At 35.0% G+C, this 19214-nt stretch overlaps 2 protein-coding genes and 1 non-coding gene across 4 annotated transcripts; 1 reads left to right on the top strand and 2 right to left on the bottom strand.

Annotated features, from left to right (window-relative positions):
* Nucleotides 1–469: 469 nt before the first annotated feature.
* Nucleotides 470–552, bottom strand: trnal-cag (transfer RNA leucine (anticodon CAG)). Its single transcript has one exon. It is a non-coding gene; the product is annotated as a tRNA-Leu (tRNA).
* Nucleotides 553–1224: 672 nt separating this feature from the next.
* dusp23b (dual specificity phosphatase 23b) lies at nucleotides 1225–3733 on the top strand. Its single transcript, XM_016441080.1, has 3 exons — nucleotides 1225–1466; nucleotides 1943–2219; nucleotides 3492–3733. Exons 2-3 carry the CDS (start codon nucleotides 1950–1952, stop codon nucleotides 3678–3680), a joined length of 459 nt encoding a protein of 152 aa, XP_016296566.1. The 5' UTR covers nucleotides 1225–1466; nucleotides 1943–1949; the 3' UTR covers nucleotides 3681–3733.
* Nucleotides 3734–3869: 136 nt separating this feature from the next.
* On the bottom strand, nucleotides 3870–19013 carry afdnb (afadin, adherens junction formation factor b). 2 transcript variants are annotated; one of them, XM_016440537.1, is made up of 26 exons: nucleotides 18958–19013; nucleotides 17499–17611; nucleotides 17308–17407; nucleotides 16118–16269; nucleotides 15062–15254; nucleotides 14855–14964; nucleotides 14602–14750; nucleotides 13374–13438; nucleotides 13085–13272; nucleotides 12814–12959; nucleotides 12645–12727; nucleotides 11023–11285; nucleotides 10736–10879; nucleotides 9514–9709; nucleotides 9326–9417; nucleotides 9025–9099; nucleotides 8599–8664; nucleotides 8444–8517; nucleotides 8204–8322; nucleotides 6932–7129; nucleotides 6776–6855; nucleotides 6517–6675; nucleotides 5158–5889; nucleotides 5002–5077; nucleotides 4860–4920; nucleotides 3870–4197 (listed from the first exon to the last, which is right to left on the bottom strand). In XM_016440537.1, the coding sequence occupies exons 4-26, from the start codon at nucleotides 16256–16258 to the stop codon at nucleotides 4080–4082; spliced, it is 3528 nt and encodes a 1175-aa protein (XP_016296023.1). In that variant the 5' UTR covers nucleotides 16259–16269; nucleotides 17308–17407; nucleotides 17499–17611; nucleotides 18958–19013; the 3' UTR covers nucleotides 3870–4079. The 2 variants fall into 2 exon arrangements, with proteins under 2 accessions (XP_016296023.1, XP_016296032.1); XM_016440546.1 differs by lacking the exon at nucleotides 18958–19013 and having other exon boundaries at nucleotides 17540–17780.
* Nucleotides 19014–19214: the final 201 nt, after the last annotated feature.

Raw genomic sequence — 19214 nt, 5'->3', positions numbered from 1 at the left:
CTCTATTCTTTTTCTATTCTGTTTTCTTTTTATTTATTATATAATTAAAAAAAACACAAACCTTGCTACGTGTACTGCTTTAAGCTAACTGAGACTTGTTATAGCACGTGCATATCATTGCTCTTTTGTTGATTTTGATTGCTTCCATTGTCCTCATTTGTAAATCGCTTTGGATTAAAGCGTCTGCTAAATGACTAAATGTAACGAGTGATTTTATCTAGTCTAACAACTACATTTTTAAAAATACTATGGAAACCTGTATGCAACAATTTTTTTTTTTCCAAGCAGAAATATCTGACACGTTTGTGAACTCACTGCGCCTGTTTAATGAGCACACTCAGTACGCATGCTGCGTGTTGCAAAAGCAGTATGCTGTTTCTTACCATATGCGAGAATTTTATGACTGTAAACTGAAAATATGAGCTTAACACAAGATCTAGTTGTTTAACCTGCACAAAAACGTAATGCTTGTCAGAAGTGGGATTCGAACCCACGCCTCCAGAGGAGACTGCGACCTGAACGCAGCGCCTTAGACCGCTCGGCCATCCTGACATGCTCTAAGCTAATTCCATGCTAGTTCTTTCATATTATTATCAGTGAGACAACATAACATTTAACGACATTTTACACATTTAAGCGTATGTATTGTGCTTTAGTGCATTGTATCAATGCTACAAACCTTTTCTGACACGATCGTCTTTGAACGCCCTGGTGAAAAAAACGTTAAACCACACTGCAACGTATTATTAGCAATTAGCATGAGACGCTCCAGTTAAAAAAAAGATCGACGTTTAGTAATGTTGTCAGGTACTACACGTCTAAAGATAGATTCCACTATTTTAGCTCGTCGAAGTCTTCCTGCGTCGTTTATCAGGTGTAAAGTATTTTCCAGACGGCAAAGTCTGAGACGTGGTAAACGTTACTTCACTCAGCGCTGGTCGAAATGGGCCAATCACAGTCGTTTATGATTAAAGTAAAAAGTACTTTATTTTGTCATTTTACAGAGATTATTGCGTCGATTTTTTTTATACATATCGACAGCAAGTAGATGCAATTAATATGTTTAAATCATTTAATTTTCAATGAAAAAGCTATTTCCACTAAGACAAAACACTCGCTCTGATTTCCCCGTGTTTCAATGGAAAATACGGGTTTATGGCCTTTGTGCGCCCTCTGGAGGAAGAGCTGCATGTAACACAGACTGCAGTGATTGGTTAGTATCGCGTGCCACCCAATGGTCAAACTCGACAGCTGCTTCAGTTCCGACTGAACTGCATGTACCGAACCGCCGTCTTCAGTTCCAGAGATCGAATTTATATCTGACATTTTATTAGCTACAATAATAATATATTAATGAATGCATGTGTATTTAGAGAAAAGGAGCAGTGTGTGGTTATCAGTGTGTTCACAAGAGAACCGTTTAGTGCTGATATGGACCACGTCGAGAAAACACTGAACTAAACAAGGTACAGACTACAGAGCAAATTACTTGTATTTGCAATCAATATGCTTGATTAATTTACCCCACACGCCTGTAGATGATACAGTGTAGACCACAAACATAATATAATGTTGTTTTATAATGAGTGATATTTTAGTATAATTCATATGCTATTAATTTTATTAATATTTTATGGTTTTTAAAGATTTTTTTGATATTGTATGTTTTTTATTTTAGTTAAAGTTTTAGTAATTGTGTTGTGTTTTGTAGTTTTTATTCGTTTTAGAATTTCAAGTTTCACATTTTAAAATATAAAACATTTTCATACATAGCTTCATATTTTATTTTAGTAAGTAACAGTTGTTTATTTCTTTATTTTTAATTGTTTTTTATTATATTCATAAACTTTAGTAGGCCTAAATATTAGACAGTTTTTCCGTAATGTTGCAGAAATGCTGTTGTTTACTGGTAAACAATGTTTTACTGTTACTCACAAATCAGAAAAACTATGGCTTCGGCACAACCTCCAAACTTCTCCTGGGTAGATCCTGGTAAGGTTGCAGGCCTGGCAATGCCCCGAATGACGGCCCACTATCAGTACCTGCTGAACAATGGCGTCAAGCATCTGGTGACCCTGAGCGAACGCAAACCTCCTTACCATGACACCTGTCCAGACCTGACCCTTCATCACATCAGGATTCACGACTTCTGCGCGCCAACGTTTGATCAAATCAACAGATTCCTGTCCATAGTGGAGGAGGCCAATGCAAAAGGACAGGTAAAACAGGCCAATTAATTATGCATATCTATGTTTTTCAAATATTGATTAAAGCTACATAATCACAGCTATCAAATATATGTTCTAATAATATTTTGCTAACTGTCCTGTTATGAAAACATTTATTGTGAATGTTTACATTTTTTTTTACATTTTTTTTTTCTTGGTTATGCAACCATTGAGGAACATTCCATTTGATCATTTAGCAAATTTGATGGGAATGTTCCATTTGAAAGTTCTCTAAACGTTCTGAAACAAGTAGTCAAATTTAAAAAATGTTAGGCAAATGTCCAACTAAAAAGTTTCAGTAAAAAAAAAAAAAATCCATGAACCGTGTATAAATAATGTTTTTGTCTTCAAAAAGGAACCAAATTTAAATAATGAGCGAGTACATCACAAAAAACATCGCCTTATCCTAAGTCACTATGGTAAGTTACACTACTTTTTAGAGTTGTCAGGATGGATTTCCCATGCTTTTATAATTCGTCTGCACATAATAACATCATTTCTGATGAATTCATGAAAGAATAATTATTAATTAAAGAAGGCCAGGCTAATACTCAAGGGCGTAGGTTGGATTTTGACATCGGTGGGGACATAACAGCAGACCTTCTCTTGCATTTATGATTGACTTTTGACCACAGTTGCATGTCATCTAAAGTCTTTATTTATAGTTATGGTAGCTAATATACTCTAATTCATAACGAGAGCTTTTAATGTTAGCATGTTCATCAGATAATAAATGCACAATTTTGATTATGTAAAACCAATATTACAGCAGCATTTTTAAGATGTTTTCGTTGGATTGTTTGAATACTCAAAAGAGAATACAGCAAAATATAATAATTCACTTGTGTGATCACAAAAATAGTGAGTATCTTCTTCAACCGACTGAACCTCGAACCGAAAGCAAAAAGTGAATGCCAGTTGCATGTTTGCATCACATTTTTTGTACACTGACTTCACACGTTGGTAACAAAGCAAATCTCTAAACCAGTTAGTAGGCTATAAATAGCCTTGGCAAGTTATAGTTCACATCGTTATCATTTGTAACCTTATTTTAAAATGACTGACCGAACAACAACAGCAAATAAGCTACTTACCTGATCATAAGACATAATTTAGTAGAGTTTTGATGTTGTTAGTGTGATATTCACTGACAAAACGATCATTTTCAGCCTGTACTTTTATGCTTCAACCGCTAGAGGGCCAAAAGTTACATAGTGGAGCTCTTGAAGCATGTGTGTATGCTGAAGTGTTTGTCTTCGACAGGCTGTTGCGGTGCACTGTTTGCATGGTTTTGGGCGGACGGGGACGATGCTCGCCTGTTACCTGGTGAAGAGCAGGAAAATCACTGGAATCGATGCCATTAATGAGATAAGAAGCATACGCCGAGGGTCCATTGAAACCAGAGAGCAGGAACAAATGGTGGTGCAGTTTTATCAACAAAATAAGGTGTAAAATAAGAAACATTTATGATGCAGATGTTTATGAATGTTATACAAAGCAATAAAGAATTATTCATTTCCAATGTATGTTTTTTATTTTTGAAGTGTTGAAGGATGCATAAGTTGCTATCACCTAAATATCTGGTAAAGTATACAACATCCCTCTTTCCAATATGAATAAATTCTTAGTTTATTTTTTAATGACACTATGTGAAAAATACTGGTGAATTCAGATAAAGCGGGTCATCTTTAGTCACAGAAATGAAAAAGTGGCTCAGTTACCTTATGTGTATACAATTTTACAGCTTGCATGCAGCGGTCTAGAAACACATCATGAAATATAAAACCTTGTTTATCTTGTTTAAGACACTATTGTCCGAATGACTGACAGTCTCTGAGGCTTGCCTTTTCATCAGGACACTTTGGCTTTACTTGAAGTGACCATTGCCAAAGAAAACAGCTGCTGGCGCTCCTTAAAGGTCAGATTCTCTGGGGATCGTCGTGTTTTGAAGCTTTTGTGATCTACCTCACTGTAAGAATATATATACGAAACAATCACCTGATTAGAATTAAATACTACAGGTTTCTCTAAACATCCAATATGTGAGGCTATGTATAAGGCTATGTTAGAGGAATAGTCATTTTAAAATAATGATCATTTAAATTATGATGAATGTTTGTGAATTCCGTTCTCCAGATCAAAATTCCAACACCATCATATATTATTTTTATAACTTGTGGGTAACAAGTAAACGCAACAAAACACCAACATACATTAAGACAACAGTGAGCAATATAATAAATATAAGACAGAATTTAACTAGGTTCTATAATAATATAATAATAATATTGCAGCAGCCCTGCAGCGTCGAACAAAGGAGGCAGAGGGTTTTTGACGGGTGCCTTCGATTTTTTTATATATATATATAAACATAAATTATCAAAATGTTACAATATAGAATTCATTACAGCATTTATTGCCCACTATTTATTGGCTAATCCATTAACCATTTTTGTGCTTCATAATTGCTTATGTAGTTAAATTGAGCTGAAAAGCCATTAAAATACCATTTAAAATAAACTTAGTATAGGTTGAAGTAAAAATGTGATGATAAACCCCACTCTTCCCTATTCTGGAGAGTTAAAAAACAGAATTGGTGTAAAGAATTATGCTTTCATAGTTGAGACTTACCCAGAACAGAACTTCTCAGATGACGTTTTGTCGTATCCTGTAGATTCACCTTTGACTCCATCTGCAGTTCCATAAATCAATGTTAGACAAATTTATCAAGTCTGAGATAATCAGCGATTGATTATGAAATATCATCCAGTACCTTTCAAACTGGCTTCTTTAGTAAAGGGGCTTTCCTTTTGCTGGTCAGCGGGCGTTTCAGTGTTTTCACAGTTCTGCTAGAATGACAAAATGATTTTTAAAAGCTCATGCATACAAGTGATCATTGTGATGTTTCAGTGCACACTTAACAACTCACCACTACATCACTTTCTGTCTGAAACCACTTCCGTCCGGCCCCCGAATCGCTCTCATAATCATCATCCTCTTCACCATTCTGCTGGAACTCCTCCAGTCTCTTCTGGAACTGCAGCTCTAGAGAGAGTCTGCGCAGACGTTCACTCTCCTCTATGCTGCGCTGCACTTTAGCCTGCAGCTGTTGTACTTCCTGTTGCAGCAGGTCTGCAGTCTGTTGCTTATCCTGAGCATCCCGCTTCCACGAATCTCCAACAGAGAGCTTTTTGATCTTATCGGGCCCTTTCTGCTGAGGGTTCGCACTTAGACATGAGGCTGAGCTGTTCTGCCATGTCTGCGCAGATGATTGGAAGACGACTGTTTTTTTCTTGAGAACCTGCTGTGGTCTTTGAGATGGTGATGCATTGTTCTGTTTTTGATACTGATGGTGTGCTGGAGACATACTTTGGGTCTCCACAGGCTGGCGGAACGTACTGAATGAAAGACTGTTGGCTTGTGGTGTATATGGGACGTCCATTCGTTTCGGCTGTGATAGAGGCACGAACTGGGTTGTTGTCGGGATCTTCCAGAGTCCGTTTCTGTGTCCCAGGCTGGATAAACTGGAATCCATTGGGCTTATGGTTGCAATACTGTTCCATTTGCTCAGATCTGGCTGCTTCTTGAAATAACTCGGTCTGTCCACTAGAGGACCTCCTTTCTCTTCACTCCAGAGATTGTCTTGAGAAAGTGCCTGTTTCTACATTAAAAAGAAAATGGATAAAGCCTTTTAATATATAATTTATATATTTTTTTAATATAAAACGTGATCTTAGTCTTATCCTAGATATAGTCAATAAGCTGTTAAAAATGCATTTCATTTAGTTAATTCACTTTAAACCATTATTTTCTGTATTTTACTGTTCATTTTATTTGAATTACACTGTTTGTACATTTATATTCTAAATTTAGACATTAAAATCTGAATGATTACATTCTTGTTCAAATATCCCCCCTCTGATTTTTTTTTTTTTAACAAATCGCACCCTGATAATAATAACTATTATTATAGTTAATCTGTTGGCAAAAAAAAAAATTGGATTATGTTTTTGTATATATCTCTTTACTACCATTTGCAGATTTTAAGGGCCAATAACAGTGGACGTGTTCACAAGCTTTTTTCTGTCAAGACTTAAATGTTTGTGTCTATACAGAAACCTTGAGAAATATACAGTGGAGTAAAATGTGTGACAACTAACCCCGGCTTCCCCTATGTGGCAGGTGATTCTGCTTTCAAACAAACTCATGCAAAGCTTATGGAAGCACAAATATCAAACACAGCAATAAAACAGACAGAACAAAGACAGGAAATGCAACACACAAATACCATAAAGTTGCTCTTTTGCTGATCCCTGGAGACTGGTGCAATATGTGGAGGATGTTTGGTGGTTCTTGGTGTTTTATTGCTGTGTGGTTTGGATGTTGGCAGGGTCAGATATTCTCTGTGAAAAGTCTCTGCATTTGAAAGAGTGTTTCTTTGTTTCCCCTGGGGTGACAAGTGAAATAATGAGGTCAATAGTAAAAAACATGGGACTGTTCATAAAGGTGATTATCTTAATAAACAAAAAACATGTATCTGTACTTACAGAATCCATGAGATTTTCAATGGAGAAGGATAATGTCATCTTTTCAGGAGGAACTGAATCAACAGGCATTTCCTGGTTATCTGATGGAGATTGAATTAAAAAGAGCTTAACAAACCAAAAACAAACAAAAAATGAGGTGTAAATATAAACACTCACATGCCAGGTTGGGACTGGAACGATAATCCAGTTTCTGCTTGAGCCATTTCTGGTTTTGTTTCGTGTTCTCTCTGCTGATTGTGTGCTGGTTTCTAAAGGTTTCTAATGGTCTTGATGGACCAGAAACAGACGGTTCAGCACTGTCATGAAGATCAGAGACACTGGATTTCTGCTTGGATGGTCCATCGTTATCATGATCTAACAAATGTGAAACAAGCATGCATATGATCAAAGCCATAGATTATATATTGGCTATACAAATATTGAGTGCATTTAAGTATTTCAAAAGGTTCACACTGCAAAATAGGATTTTCTTACTCAGTATTTTGTCTTGTTTTCCAGCACAAATATCTAAACATTCTAAAATCAAAATACATGACCTTAGATGGTTAGTTCATCAGTTGCAGTTCATCAGTCCAAAAGAAGTGAAATAAAGCACATGCATCCATAATAAAAAGTGCCTCACACGGCTCTGGAGGGAGAACAAAGTCCTCCTGTAGCAAATTGATGCGTTTTTGTAAGAAAAATAACCATATTTAAAACGTAATAATCAATTTAATCTAGCTTGCGCTCACTGTTGTGCACGGAAGCAGCTCCGGGCTGATGACGTAGGACGTCGGCGTTGCGCATGCGCCGGGCCTTTGTTCACCCCCCCCTCCCAAAGCCGTGTGAGACACTTTTTATTATGGATGGATTCTCTTTATTTCACTTCTTTTGGACTGATGAACTGCAACACCCACTGACTGCCATTAAACAGCTTGGAAGACCAAAGACAATTTTTTATATAACTCCGATTGGATTCATCTGAAAGAAGGAAGTCATATACGCCTAGGATGACTTGAGGGTGAGTAAATAATGGGCTAATTTTCATTTTAGGGTGAACTATCCCTTTAAGAAGCAAAATGACTTAAGGTATTAAGCTTTGTTTTCCAAAAATATATCAAAATGAAGTGAGTTTGAGCTTGAGCTTAAAACAAGATAAAAAATATCTGCCAGTGGGGTAAGAAAAATAAACTTAATTCAAATGGAAAACAAGTTTATTTTTCTTACTGCATTTGCAGTTATTTTAGCTGAATTTCACTTCATTTTTATCCTTTTTTTTAGAAAACAAGACTTACTATCTTGTCATTTTGCTTCTCAAGCTAATTTATCTTGATTTAAGAATAATTAGATATGTGTACTGTAAAACAAGGCAAAAATACTAAGTAAGAAAATCATTTTTGTAGTGCAGTGCAATGCGTATTGTAATGTTGTGTGCTCAGCATTCACTGCCTTTACATGTTGTTTGTGGCGACTGGGTAAATACTCCCTCAAAACCATAATATACAGCTGCTGACTTGACAATTTCCAGTGATACGATCGACCCAGTGTGCATCATTATCTCTGCAGCCCTGAATAGGATCATTAAAATCAGTTTTACTTCCAAACGTGCAACAGATCTAGTCATGCCTGCCACACAACATAAGAGGCTCAAAAACACTGAATGACTAAATTATATGAAGATTATTTCACCTTTCCTGTGACACACCCACAAGACTTTTGCCATCCACACTCAGTAACTGATCTCCTGGATTCAGTCTGCCGTCCTTCATCAAAACACAACAGTGTATATAATATGATGCAAACAGGCACATTATGACTTTTGTTATTTACGCAATGATACTGACCTCATTTGCTGCTTCTCCCTGGACGACAGATTTGATAAAAATGCCAAGCTTATCCTGTCCAGCCCCCTGAAAGATCATTCATTTTGATCACAGACAATTGCACAATAATTTCTGAAATTGAATTATGAAATTACACTAACACTTTACAACAAGGTCTAATTTGTTAATGTACTGTAAAAGCTAACATAAACTAAAAATGAGTGGTATATTTCTTGCAGCATTTATTCATCTTTGTTAATGTTAGTTAAAAATACAGTTGTTCATTATTTGTTTGATAGCTGACAGTGCATTAAACAATATTAAAACAACAAAAATGAATTAAATGCTGAAATTCCCATGAACTAAGACTACTAAATGCTGTAGAAGTATTCTTCAGTGTAAGTTCATGTTAACTAATGTAAATAAACAAAACCCACTTGGTCTTACCTTGGCAGCTACAATGCTCACTCCCATTCCACCATGCAAAGGTTTCTTTAGAGTTATTTTCATTGGTTCAGGTTTCTGTATTGACAAAATAAAATTACGGTTGTGTTCACTGTTAAAACATGTCTGCTTAATTATGAGTGTATAGAGAATTAATTCAGAAGAGCTTCAATAGTAAAATTAACAGCTCCTCCGTAGTCCAGATGGATGAGGATGAGTTTCATTACTACTTTATATAGTGTTAACTCTTGGCTGTTTTATGGGAATTAATCACTTTAATTTCATATGTAAATTAGCAACATACCCAAGCTGAACCCTTTGCGGAGTGATCCGATGGACTAAAGAAAATGGTCCAAGTCCCAACGCAGTTGGAATGGGGAATTAATTTACAAAGACCTAGAGAATTACACATATATGTATCTTTAACTATTGATTTTAAGTCTATATATTGACTTTACACTATCACAAGAGGAACAGATAATGCTATAGTACCTTTGCGACAGATGGGTTCTAAAAACTCCTGAAATCCCTTAGGAATGCCACGCATGGAATCACTTGAATATCCGTCCTCAGGCAACAGGAAAGGCAGGTGAAGGTCCAGTTCTTCTTCCAGTCGGATTTCTCCACCCTCTCGTCTCAGAACGTCTCTTGTGGTTTCTGCTAAAGCGGCTACACGCTCTATCAGTGCCTATGAATGACAAACTCTTTCAGTGGGGCTACAGAACAATTATGCCTACACTGCAAAATATGACTTTCTTCCTCGGTATTATTGTCGTTTTACAGCACAAATATCTAAACATTCTTAAATCAAGACACATTTACTTAAGAAACTATAGGATAGTATTAAGTCTTGTTCTCTGAAAAATGTATCAAAATGAAGTGAGTTAAGCTTAAATGAGAATAAAATATCTGAAAATGGGGTAAGAAAATAAACTTGATTCAAAGGGAAAACAAGTTTATTTTTCTGACCATATATTTCCTTTTTTTTTTTTTTTTTAAGGTAAAACGCTCTTGATTTTTATAAATTTTTCAGAAAACATGACTTTATCTTAAGTCATTTTGTTTCACAAGTTAATGTATGTAGATTTAAGAATGTTTAGATATTTGTACTGGAAAATAAGACAAAAACAGTTTAAACATTCTTAAATCAAGATACAGTTACTTAAGCAAAATGACATGCTTGTTTTCTAAAAAATGTAATGTGTTAAAACGTTTAAGCCTAAAACAAGAAAAAACATCTGCCAACGGGGTAAGAAAAATAGGAAAACCAGCAATTTTTTAAAGTTTAAACTCACTTAATTTTAGAAAACAATACTTTTTATCTTCATTAATACATTGCTTTTCAGGTTAATGTTTCTTGATTTTAGAATGTTCAGATATTTTTACTGGACAAAAGACATTAAAAATATTAAGTAAAATATTATGAAAAAAATGTGCAGTAAATTTAACTCAGGGAAAACCAGTTTATTTTTTGGAGCATAGTTTTATTTTTCTGACCATATCTATCATATTGTTTTCTTATTTTAATCTTAAACTCACTTAATTTTTATACATAAAAAAAAAAAACAAGACTTATGTCATTTTGCTTCTTAGTTTTAAGCATCTTTATGTAAGAATGTTTAGATATTTGTACTGGATAATAAGAAAAAAAATACTTTTTAAGAAAATACTTTGTAGCAGTTTTGATTTTGGTCATTTTTCTTCATGCACTTACGGCTGAAAAGTGGGGTTGATTTGGGCTGTAGTGATATTTGCTCATCAGTGCTCTCAGCTGTAGCGAGTTCAGCTTGTAGCATGTGGACTGAATCATCTGGGCGTTTCGTGTAGAGTAAGAGGTCATGGTTAGAAGCATCGTCGCCTGAAGGGAGCAACATTTTTAAGGAAATAACCACAGATGGGTCAGATCTTTTGATGTTGATAAAGATCTAAATAATATTGTTCAAAACAGCAGTTACATCATTTTGCATGCTGTATTCCTTATCATCTCTTTAAAAACACCACCTGGATTACACGACTGAGATGGCAGTCAACGGCCAGCTCCAGCCCTTGTCTTTCTGCCCAGGCCTCCACGTGCATCAGACGCTGCCGTAGAGTTTTGCCCCAGTAGTTCGAGCACAGCGTGGATCCCGGCACGGTGAGCCGGTTCAAGATCCAGGCCCCCATCAAGTGAAAGAGCTGAGAAAAAAGCTGGATGCTCAGAGCAGGGTTGACCCGACACCTTCGGAGCAAACTCATGGTCTTTACGAGAGTGTTCAAGACGCCTTCTAAGAAACAAATTCAGAACAGAACAGATTCTTTATTTGCAACACTACACACATCACCATCTTTAATTCAGATGTTTTATCATCTAAAGCAACTTACAGGAATAGTTCATGCAAAAATGAACATTTACTCACCCTCAGGCCATCCAAGATGTAGATGAGTTTGTTTCTTTAAGGAAACAGATTTGGAGAAATGTAGCATTACATCACTTGCTCACTTACATCACAATAAACCACAAGTAATCCACACCACTCCAGTCCATCAGTAAACATCTTGTGACAGCTGCATATTTGTTAGAAAGAAAATACATAATTACGACATTTTAACTTTAAATCATTGCTTTTATAAAGTATAAGAACATAACCTATATAAGGTGGAAGAAGTCCATCTCCAACATACTTGTATAGAACTGATTTGGACTATTTTCACTTGTAAACAGTGCTTGATCTGTGCAGATTTCTCTCCTGATTCAAAGTTTTTCACTGGAGAAAGCAATAATATGAATAGATGACTATCTTAGCCAGAATCAACGTCTTGAAGTTAAAAACGTCTTGATGGATTTATTTCTAATAAACGCAGCTTTTGTCTTCTCAAGATGTTAATTGATATACTGGAGTGGTGTGGATTACTTGTGGACTATTGTGATGTTTTTATCAGCTGTTTGGACTCTCATTCTGACGGCACCCATTCACTGCAGAGCATCCATTGGTGAGCAAGTGATGGAAGGTTTTTTTTTTTTGCTCAAATGCATAATGATAAAAGTTTACTGATCATCATTTGTGGGTTTGAACCTGTAGATCCAAACATAAAATCTGACCCATCTGCACTGCAAAAAAATATTTTCTTTCTTAGTATTTTAGTATTGTTCTCCAGTACAAACAAAAAAAAATCTAAAAAAACTAATTTAATGAGTATGCTTAAAACAAGAAGAAATCAGAAAAATCTGCCAATGGAGTAATAAAAGTAAACTTAATTCAAAGGGGAAACAATATTATTTTTCTGACCCCACTAGCCGATATTTTTTTTCTTATTTTATAATCTTACTTTTGATGCATCTTTCAGAAAGCAAGACCTGATATCTTGTCATTTTGCTTCTCAATTTAATATATATTGATTTAAGAATGTTTAGATATTTGTACTGGAAAACATGACAAAAATACTGAGTAAAAAAATCTTTTTTTTTGCAGTTAATGCTGACGTAATGAAATTATTTCTTTTCACATGCCATTTAATTCAGGTAAATCTGAATTAGATGTAGTAGATCATTAAAATGCATTCAAAATACCCCACAGCAGTCAATATGAACGGTTGTACAGAAACTTTACAGACATTTTTTTTTTTGTGATTACTAAACATTTTACCTATTTCTTTTTCCGTTTTTACATCAGCAAAGAATGCAGGTAATTGATTTTCAAGATCAACCTGAAGCCGATGTGACAGGTACCTGAGGAAACATTAACGCCTAATTAAACACTCAAAATACATCGCCCTTCCTGCAAACATCACAATGCAATCATGCTTTTATCATACCTGAAAGCCTGCTGCACAAGTTGAGTGAGAGTATTTTGAGCCTGTAGTGTGATGGGACACAGATCTCTGTCCCGTCTGGTGAAGTTCAGGAGCTCAGATGTGTTGGCCATCCAGAAGGCAAGAGCCAATGCGATGTTCCTCTGTTTCTAAATGGGAAACACAGGAGCCAAGGAAATTATCAGGGACTTAACTTGTGATTTCCAGGCCAAATATATCAAATCTTGAGGTCAGGTAGTTTATCACATTTTTCTAATTACAGTCTTCAATCTACCTGAATGACGCCTTGAATCAAGTGCACAATCTTGTCAAATACCATGCAGACTTTCTGTTCAGACTGCATAGGTTTATGGCTGGTTAAAAATCGCCCAACCAGATAAAACACATACGCAGGCGAGAGCTTAAAGTGAATCGTGGAGCTGTTAATGTCATTAACCACAGCAAGCAAGAAAGAATCCTCATCTGAAACAGAAATCAAAGACAAAATGTAAATGACCTAAGAGCAGAGAGAACTTAATTGTGCTGACTGAATGATTTTATTAAGCCAGGATCAACAACTGTACCTTTTTCCTTTAAAGAAATGCTGAGTGGGAGATTCCAGTTTACTTCCAAGTAGTCTTGTGTCACGCTGTAATCAGGAGAAAAATATACTTATTATTTACTAAATATTAAATACAAAACATATGTTATTGGTATACCTAATGTTGCTTTGTATAGCATGCATACATTTATATAATATTTTGGAAAGATTTACTGATTTCAGCAAATGCCAAATTTTGCCAAAAAAGCAGTCAACTATGAATGCATTAATTAGTTATGATTTTATATGACCTTCAACTATTACATGTTAAAGTGACAAATTACTTGTATTGTAATTTACAATAAGATGAAAAATGTCACTTTAATATGCTGTTATATTATGTTTTATTACATGCAGACACTTAATTTTTTTTACGATTATTTTACTTCCTTTTATGTAAAGCGCTTTGAATTATGAAATGTGCTATATAAATAAACTTACCTTCACTCTAAAAAATGCTGGGTTGTTTCAACCCAACTTTGGGTCAAATATGGACTAACCCAACTTTTGGGTAAAACATTTAATGTAAAAATTGAACCCAACGGTTGGGTTAGTCCATATTTGACCCAAAGTTGGGTTGAAACAACCCAGCATTAATTGCCTAAATATAGATTTTGTTTTTAAAAGATATTTCTGGTAATAGGGTTTTTTGAGAATCTTTTTTTCCTTGGAATTTGAGTTTTGCGTATATATTTTTCCTATTATATATATTTTAATTTTTATTTAAATACATCAGTTCCCAACCAATTCACATTGAAGTAAAAACAAAGGCTATGACATTTTCACTGGTGCCTACATAACTTTTGCTATAATATCTGCACACTCAAACATCAGATACCTGACTTTCTTTTTAAAATAGATTAGTGGTTTAAGTCACAATAAACCAATTAGGTTTTTATATATACACTCTAAAAATGCCAGGCTGTTTCAACCCAACTTTGGGTCAAATATGGACTAACCCAACTTTTGGGTTAAAAATTTAATTTAAAAATGTAACCCAACAGCTGGGTTAGTCCATATTTGACCCAAAGTTGGGTTGAAACAACCCAGCATTTTTTAGAGTGTAGCAGAACATTTAATTTTAACAGTTCTCCACCTCAAAAACCTCTCTTTAATGAATACAAGTCTTTCATCACAGGTTTCTCGGCACAAAAAAATCTCTTTTAGGTTAAGATTGTCATTCTATGTCCATTAAAAAAGTGATTACCTACCTGTTTGTTTTACTGCCAGAGACACTGTTCTCTAACATGTGACTGCTAGAAACTTTTTTCTTCTGTTTATTTTTCTTCTCTTTCTTTGATAATGTCCTCTTGAAATTTTCAATTACTCCAACTTTTTCCTTATTTTCCAAACAGCCATCCTAAAAAAAAGTTATTTTTCGTTCACTCCAAAATTCTTATATTTAACTTACATATTTAATATAACAACTCGTGGATTTAGTAGAATGACAGGGACGTCACACACCTGTAAAGTTACACAACTGTCATTCCTCAAGACAAATCTGCCATCTGTGTCTTTATTCCAGTTGAGTTGAACCACCAAGGGCTTTTCTGAACGGTCCAGTTTTCTTTCTTCTAAATGGCAAAAACACAGAACGTTAAGTCAACTCTGACAAGGACTGAGAACAGAAGTGTGCCTACAAACACAAGTTAAATTCAGTCCTGCTGTCACCTTGATTTTTTAAGACCTCATACAATGAATATGAGAAAGACTGTGAGGTCCCATCATGTTGAAACTTCTCCAGCAGCGTTTCAATGACTTCTTGTGTGTTAGAAGCGCTTGAGATACAAATGCATTTTGTGGCACAGTTCCCTGAAATATGGTCTTGGAGGTGGAAACGAATAACTCCATGAAATACAGAATCCTAAAGAATAAAAAAGATTATTACATTTATCTCAATTTATCCTACAAGATTAAATAGAAAATGTAAAATGCAAACTAAATAAAAAAAAAAAAAACATGAAATTTCTTTAATATCAAATTTTTTTGCTAGACAGCAATGAGATCAAATGGAAACATTAAATGCAAACTAAACTACATCAAAAATTAAAATCAAACATGACATTTCTTTAATATCTCACTTTTGAATCCTAGACAGCAATGAGATTAAATGGAAAATGTAAACAAAGCAAATTAAATAAAAAATAAGTATAAATAAATTGAATTTCTTTAATATCTCAATTTTTTTATACTAGCAGCAATAGGATGGAAAACATGAAACACAACCAAAATTAAATAAAAACAATTAATAAAGCATGCAATAAATTTCTGTAACATCTGTTGTTTATCTTAGAAAGCAATGAGATTCGATAGAAAAATGTGAAAATAAAAATAATCACAAATGGAATTTCTTTAATATTTTATTTATTCTAGACAGCAATTATATTAAATTAAAAAAAAAATCACAAATGAAATTTCTATATCTCAATTATTTATCCTAGACAGCAATACTAGTTCTCCTTTTTCTCAGATTTTTCTCCAAAGAAAAAGACCCCGGTAATCAAAATGTGCTCAGATTTGCCAAGAGACCAAAGTCTTTAGTCGAAAGTCATCAAAGAAGCATCAAATTCTTCAAATTCCAAATTATTTGATGCTATTCATTATTATTATTTTTTTACTTCTTTCTCCTAATGAACAGTCTGAACAATGTGAAAATGTAAAATTGTAGATCTAACATTACTAAACCTATTTGTAAAAGTCAATCTTTAAAAAGAGAAAAGTGTTCACCTCATCAGGTTCAGTGATCTCAAACAGGCTGAGTCGGTTTGAATTCCACTGTCGGATGTTTTCCTGAAGTCTCCTGCGCTCCTCTGGATTCATCTCAGCATCATGACCCGAATCAATTGCATTTCTTTGTTTTTGCTTCATTTCTTGATGAGCTTATCAGATATTGATTTTTTAAAAAAAAATCAAAATCAACCAACTTGGTATCAAAATGAAGCAGAGCTGCTGAGGCTCACTAAACTTCACGTTATTCTCCCGTCAAATGCCTGCATGGCACTGATTTTTTCCAGCCTGATTAACATTCAGACTGATGGTTGATTGTTTCAGTTTGTGTGACCCATTAACACACAGCAGTTGAAAGGCTAACCTCATTTCCCATGTTGTCCTAATGTATAGGGCTACAGTAACACTAAAGAATGAAATAGGGAGGGCCATAATTTGCCCATTCAAGCCTCATTTAAAGGAAATGCTCTACTTTTTAGTGCCCATTTGATTGTTTTTGTCCAATATGTTCAGTAAACTGACTAAATCTGCTCTGCTGATCTAGAATGACTAGATTGGGTGTTGGAATACAATGAATGTACCCTTCTGTTCAGACTCAGACACTAACGTATAACATAATAAAAGAGAATTTACAGGTCACCACACGTTAATTAACAAACTATTGTGTGTCAATAAAAGCATTTCATTAAAAGCGAGTTTCATGGATGGCTGGATGTGAGTTATGACCATGAATATAAAACAGGCTAGGCTACAACACCCAGAACGTGAACAATTAAAAAATATATAGGCACATTAGATATTAAATATGAAGAGACACATTTAATGAACAAAAGGAATATAGCCAGCAAATAAAGCATTTAAAGTGTAGAAATATGTCATTTAAAATGTCTAAAATCATCTGAATGCACCTATACTTTCATTTTTTCTTTTGGATGCATATTGCATATACGATATTACGCTAATATAACAGTACATGGTGATGCTATCAACCATAAATGTTCTGATTACATTTATTGTTTGCAAATGAAATAATTTCTAGGATGTTCTCTCAGTTGCTTTCATTGGAACAATGTTTATTTCAGGAAACTGAGGCCCATCTTTTTCCTTGTGTTTGCGCCTGCTAAAGAACATATGACATTATTAACAGACTAAATTAACAACTATATTATTTGTGAACTAAAAACCCCTACCTTCTCATATTTTCCACATCATCCACAGTTTCTGGCAGATCAACACCTCTCATTTCTGGTAAAAGGATCACAAGTCCACTGTACAGAACTGACATGGCCCCTGTATATGGGGACAGAGAGAAACATGAGTCGATAAGAAACACAAGGAAATTATTTGTGTTTCCACTTCTGAAATTGAAATGACTTCTCACCATAGACAAAGAGGGGAAGCTCTTGCCAAATACTAGCTAACCTGTACATAATAAACGGAGCAACAACTGCCCCAATGTCACTGGCTGAGGAGCACACAGATACGCCTAAGTTTCTGTAACACACAAGAAAATAAGTAAATTATACTTACAAAAAAAGAGAAACGTTTAATGCCTATTTAAAGAAATACTACCTAGATAAAGAAATACTAATCTAGAAAAGGAAGACAAACTTCAAGGCGATGCTCAATTGTTTTAAACATTAATATATAGATATAGATATAGGTGTTAAAAAATATGGTAACACTAGTTTAGGGGCCAATTCTCACTATTAACTAGTTGCTTATTTCCATGCATATTGCTAGCATATTGGCTAAATATTAGTACTTATGAAGCACATATTAAAGGGATACTCCACCCCAAAATGAAAATTTTGTCATTAATCACTTACCCCATGTCGTTCCAAACCCGTAAAAGCTTTGTTCGTCTTCGGAACACAATTTAAGATATTTTGGATGAAAACCGGGAGGCTTGTGACTGTCCCATTGACTGCCAAGTAAATGACACTGTCAAGGTCCAGAAAAGTATGAAAGGCATCGTCAGAATTATCCATCTGCCGTCAGTGGTTCAACCGTAACGTGAATACTTTTTGTACGCGAAGAAAACAAAAATAACTACTTTATTTAACAATTCGTCTCCTCTGTGTCTCTCCGCATCACCGTAGAATACGAGAATACACTAGTATATCCACTGAATGCAAGCAGCGTACGCTCTTCTGTGTCAGCCGAGCTGCAGGGATGCGCTGTTCTCGTTCAAATCAAAGCGTAAATACACGTAGAAAACGTATCCTTGTGTCACGGCTGACACAGAATAGCGTACGCTGCTTGCGTTCAGTGGTTATTCTCCACCGCGCTACGGTAATGCGGAGAGACACAGAGGAGACGAATTGTTGATTAAAGTAGTTATTTTCGTTTTCTTCGCGTACAAAAAGTATTCTCGTCGCTTCATAACGTTACCACTGATGGACTATTCTGACGATGTCTTTCATACTTTTCTGGACCTTGACAGTGTTATTTATTTGGCAGTCAATGGGACAGTCACAAGCCTCCCGGTTTTCAACCAAATTATCTTAAATTGTGTTCCGAAGACGAACAAAGCTTTTAGGGGTTTGGAACGACATGGGGTAAGTGATTAATGACAAAATTTTCATTTTGGGGTGGAGTATCTCTTTAATACCTTATTCTGCATGACCATATTTTAGATCCATTAATCCTATACCCATACCTAAACTTAACTACTACCTATTAATAAGCAGCAAAGTTAATTAATAGTGACAATTGGTCCCCAAACTAAAGTGTGATCAAAATACAAATATTTGGCTTTAATTTTGGTGGATTATGTGATTAAAAATAGCATTAACACACTTCTGTTTCACATTCATTGGTAAAAGACTGATAAATACCTGAGCGGTGTTGGATACAGTTCTGTATTAGCAAAATTCACAGTCTCGTTCCCAATAGCAATAGCCAGTCTTCCAATTATCGCAATGATTCTTTTCAGCCATGAAATATCTTGAAAAATAGATTGATGAACACTGTGAATTAAACATTTAAACATTTACAAAAAATGCCAAAACATGTCTGGGGGTGTCCTGTAGCTTACTCAGCGGAATAAATGGCACAGCCAAACAAGCAGCCCCTCCAAAAAATTGACTGTTGC

This window comes from Sinocyclocheilus anshuiensis, unplaced genomic scaffold (genome assembly GCF_001515605.1).
Source record: "Sinocyclocheilus anshuiensis isolate Anshui unplaced genomic scaffold, SAMN03320099.WGS_v1.1 scaffold1561, whole genome shotgun sequence".
In the NCBI taxonomy this organism is placed as follows: Eukaryota; Metazoa; Chordata; class Actinopteri; order Cypriniformes; family Cyprinidae; genus Sinocyclocheilus; species Sinocyclocheilus anshuiensis.
Note: the sequence above shows the minus strand (reverse complement) of the source record. Positions and strands in the feature narration are given on the sequence as shown.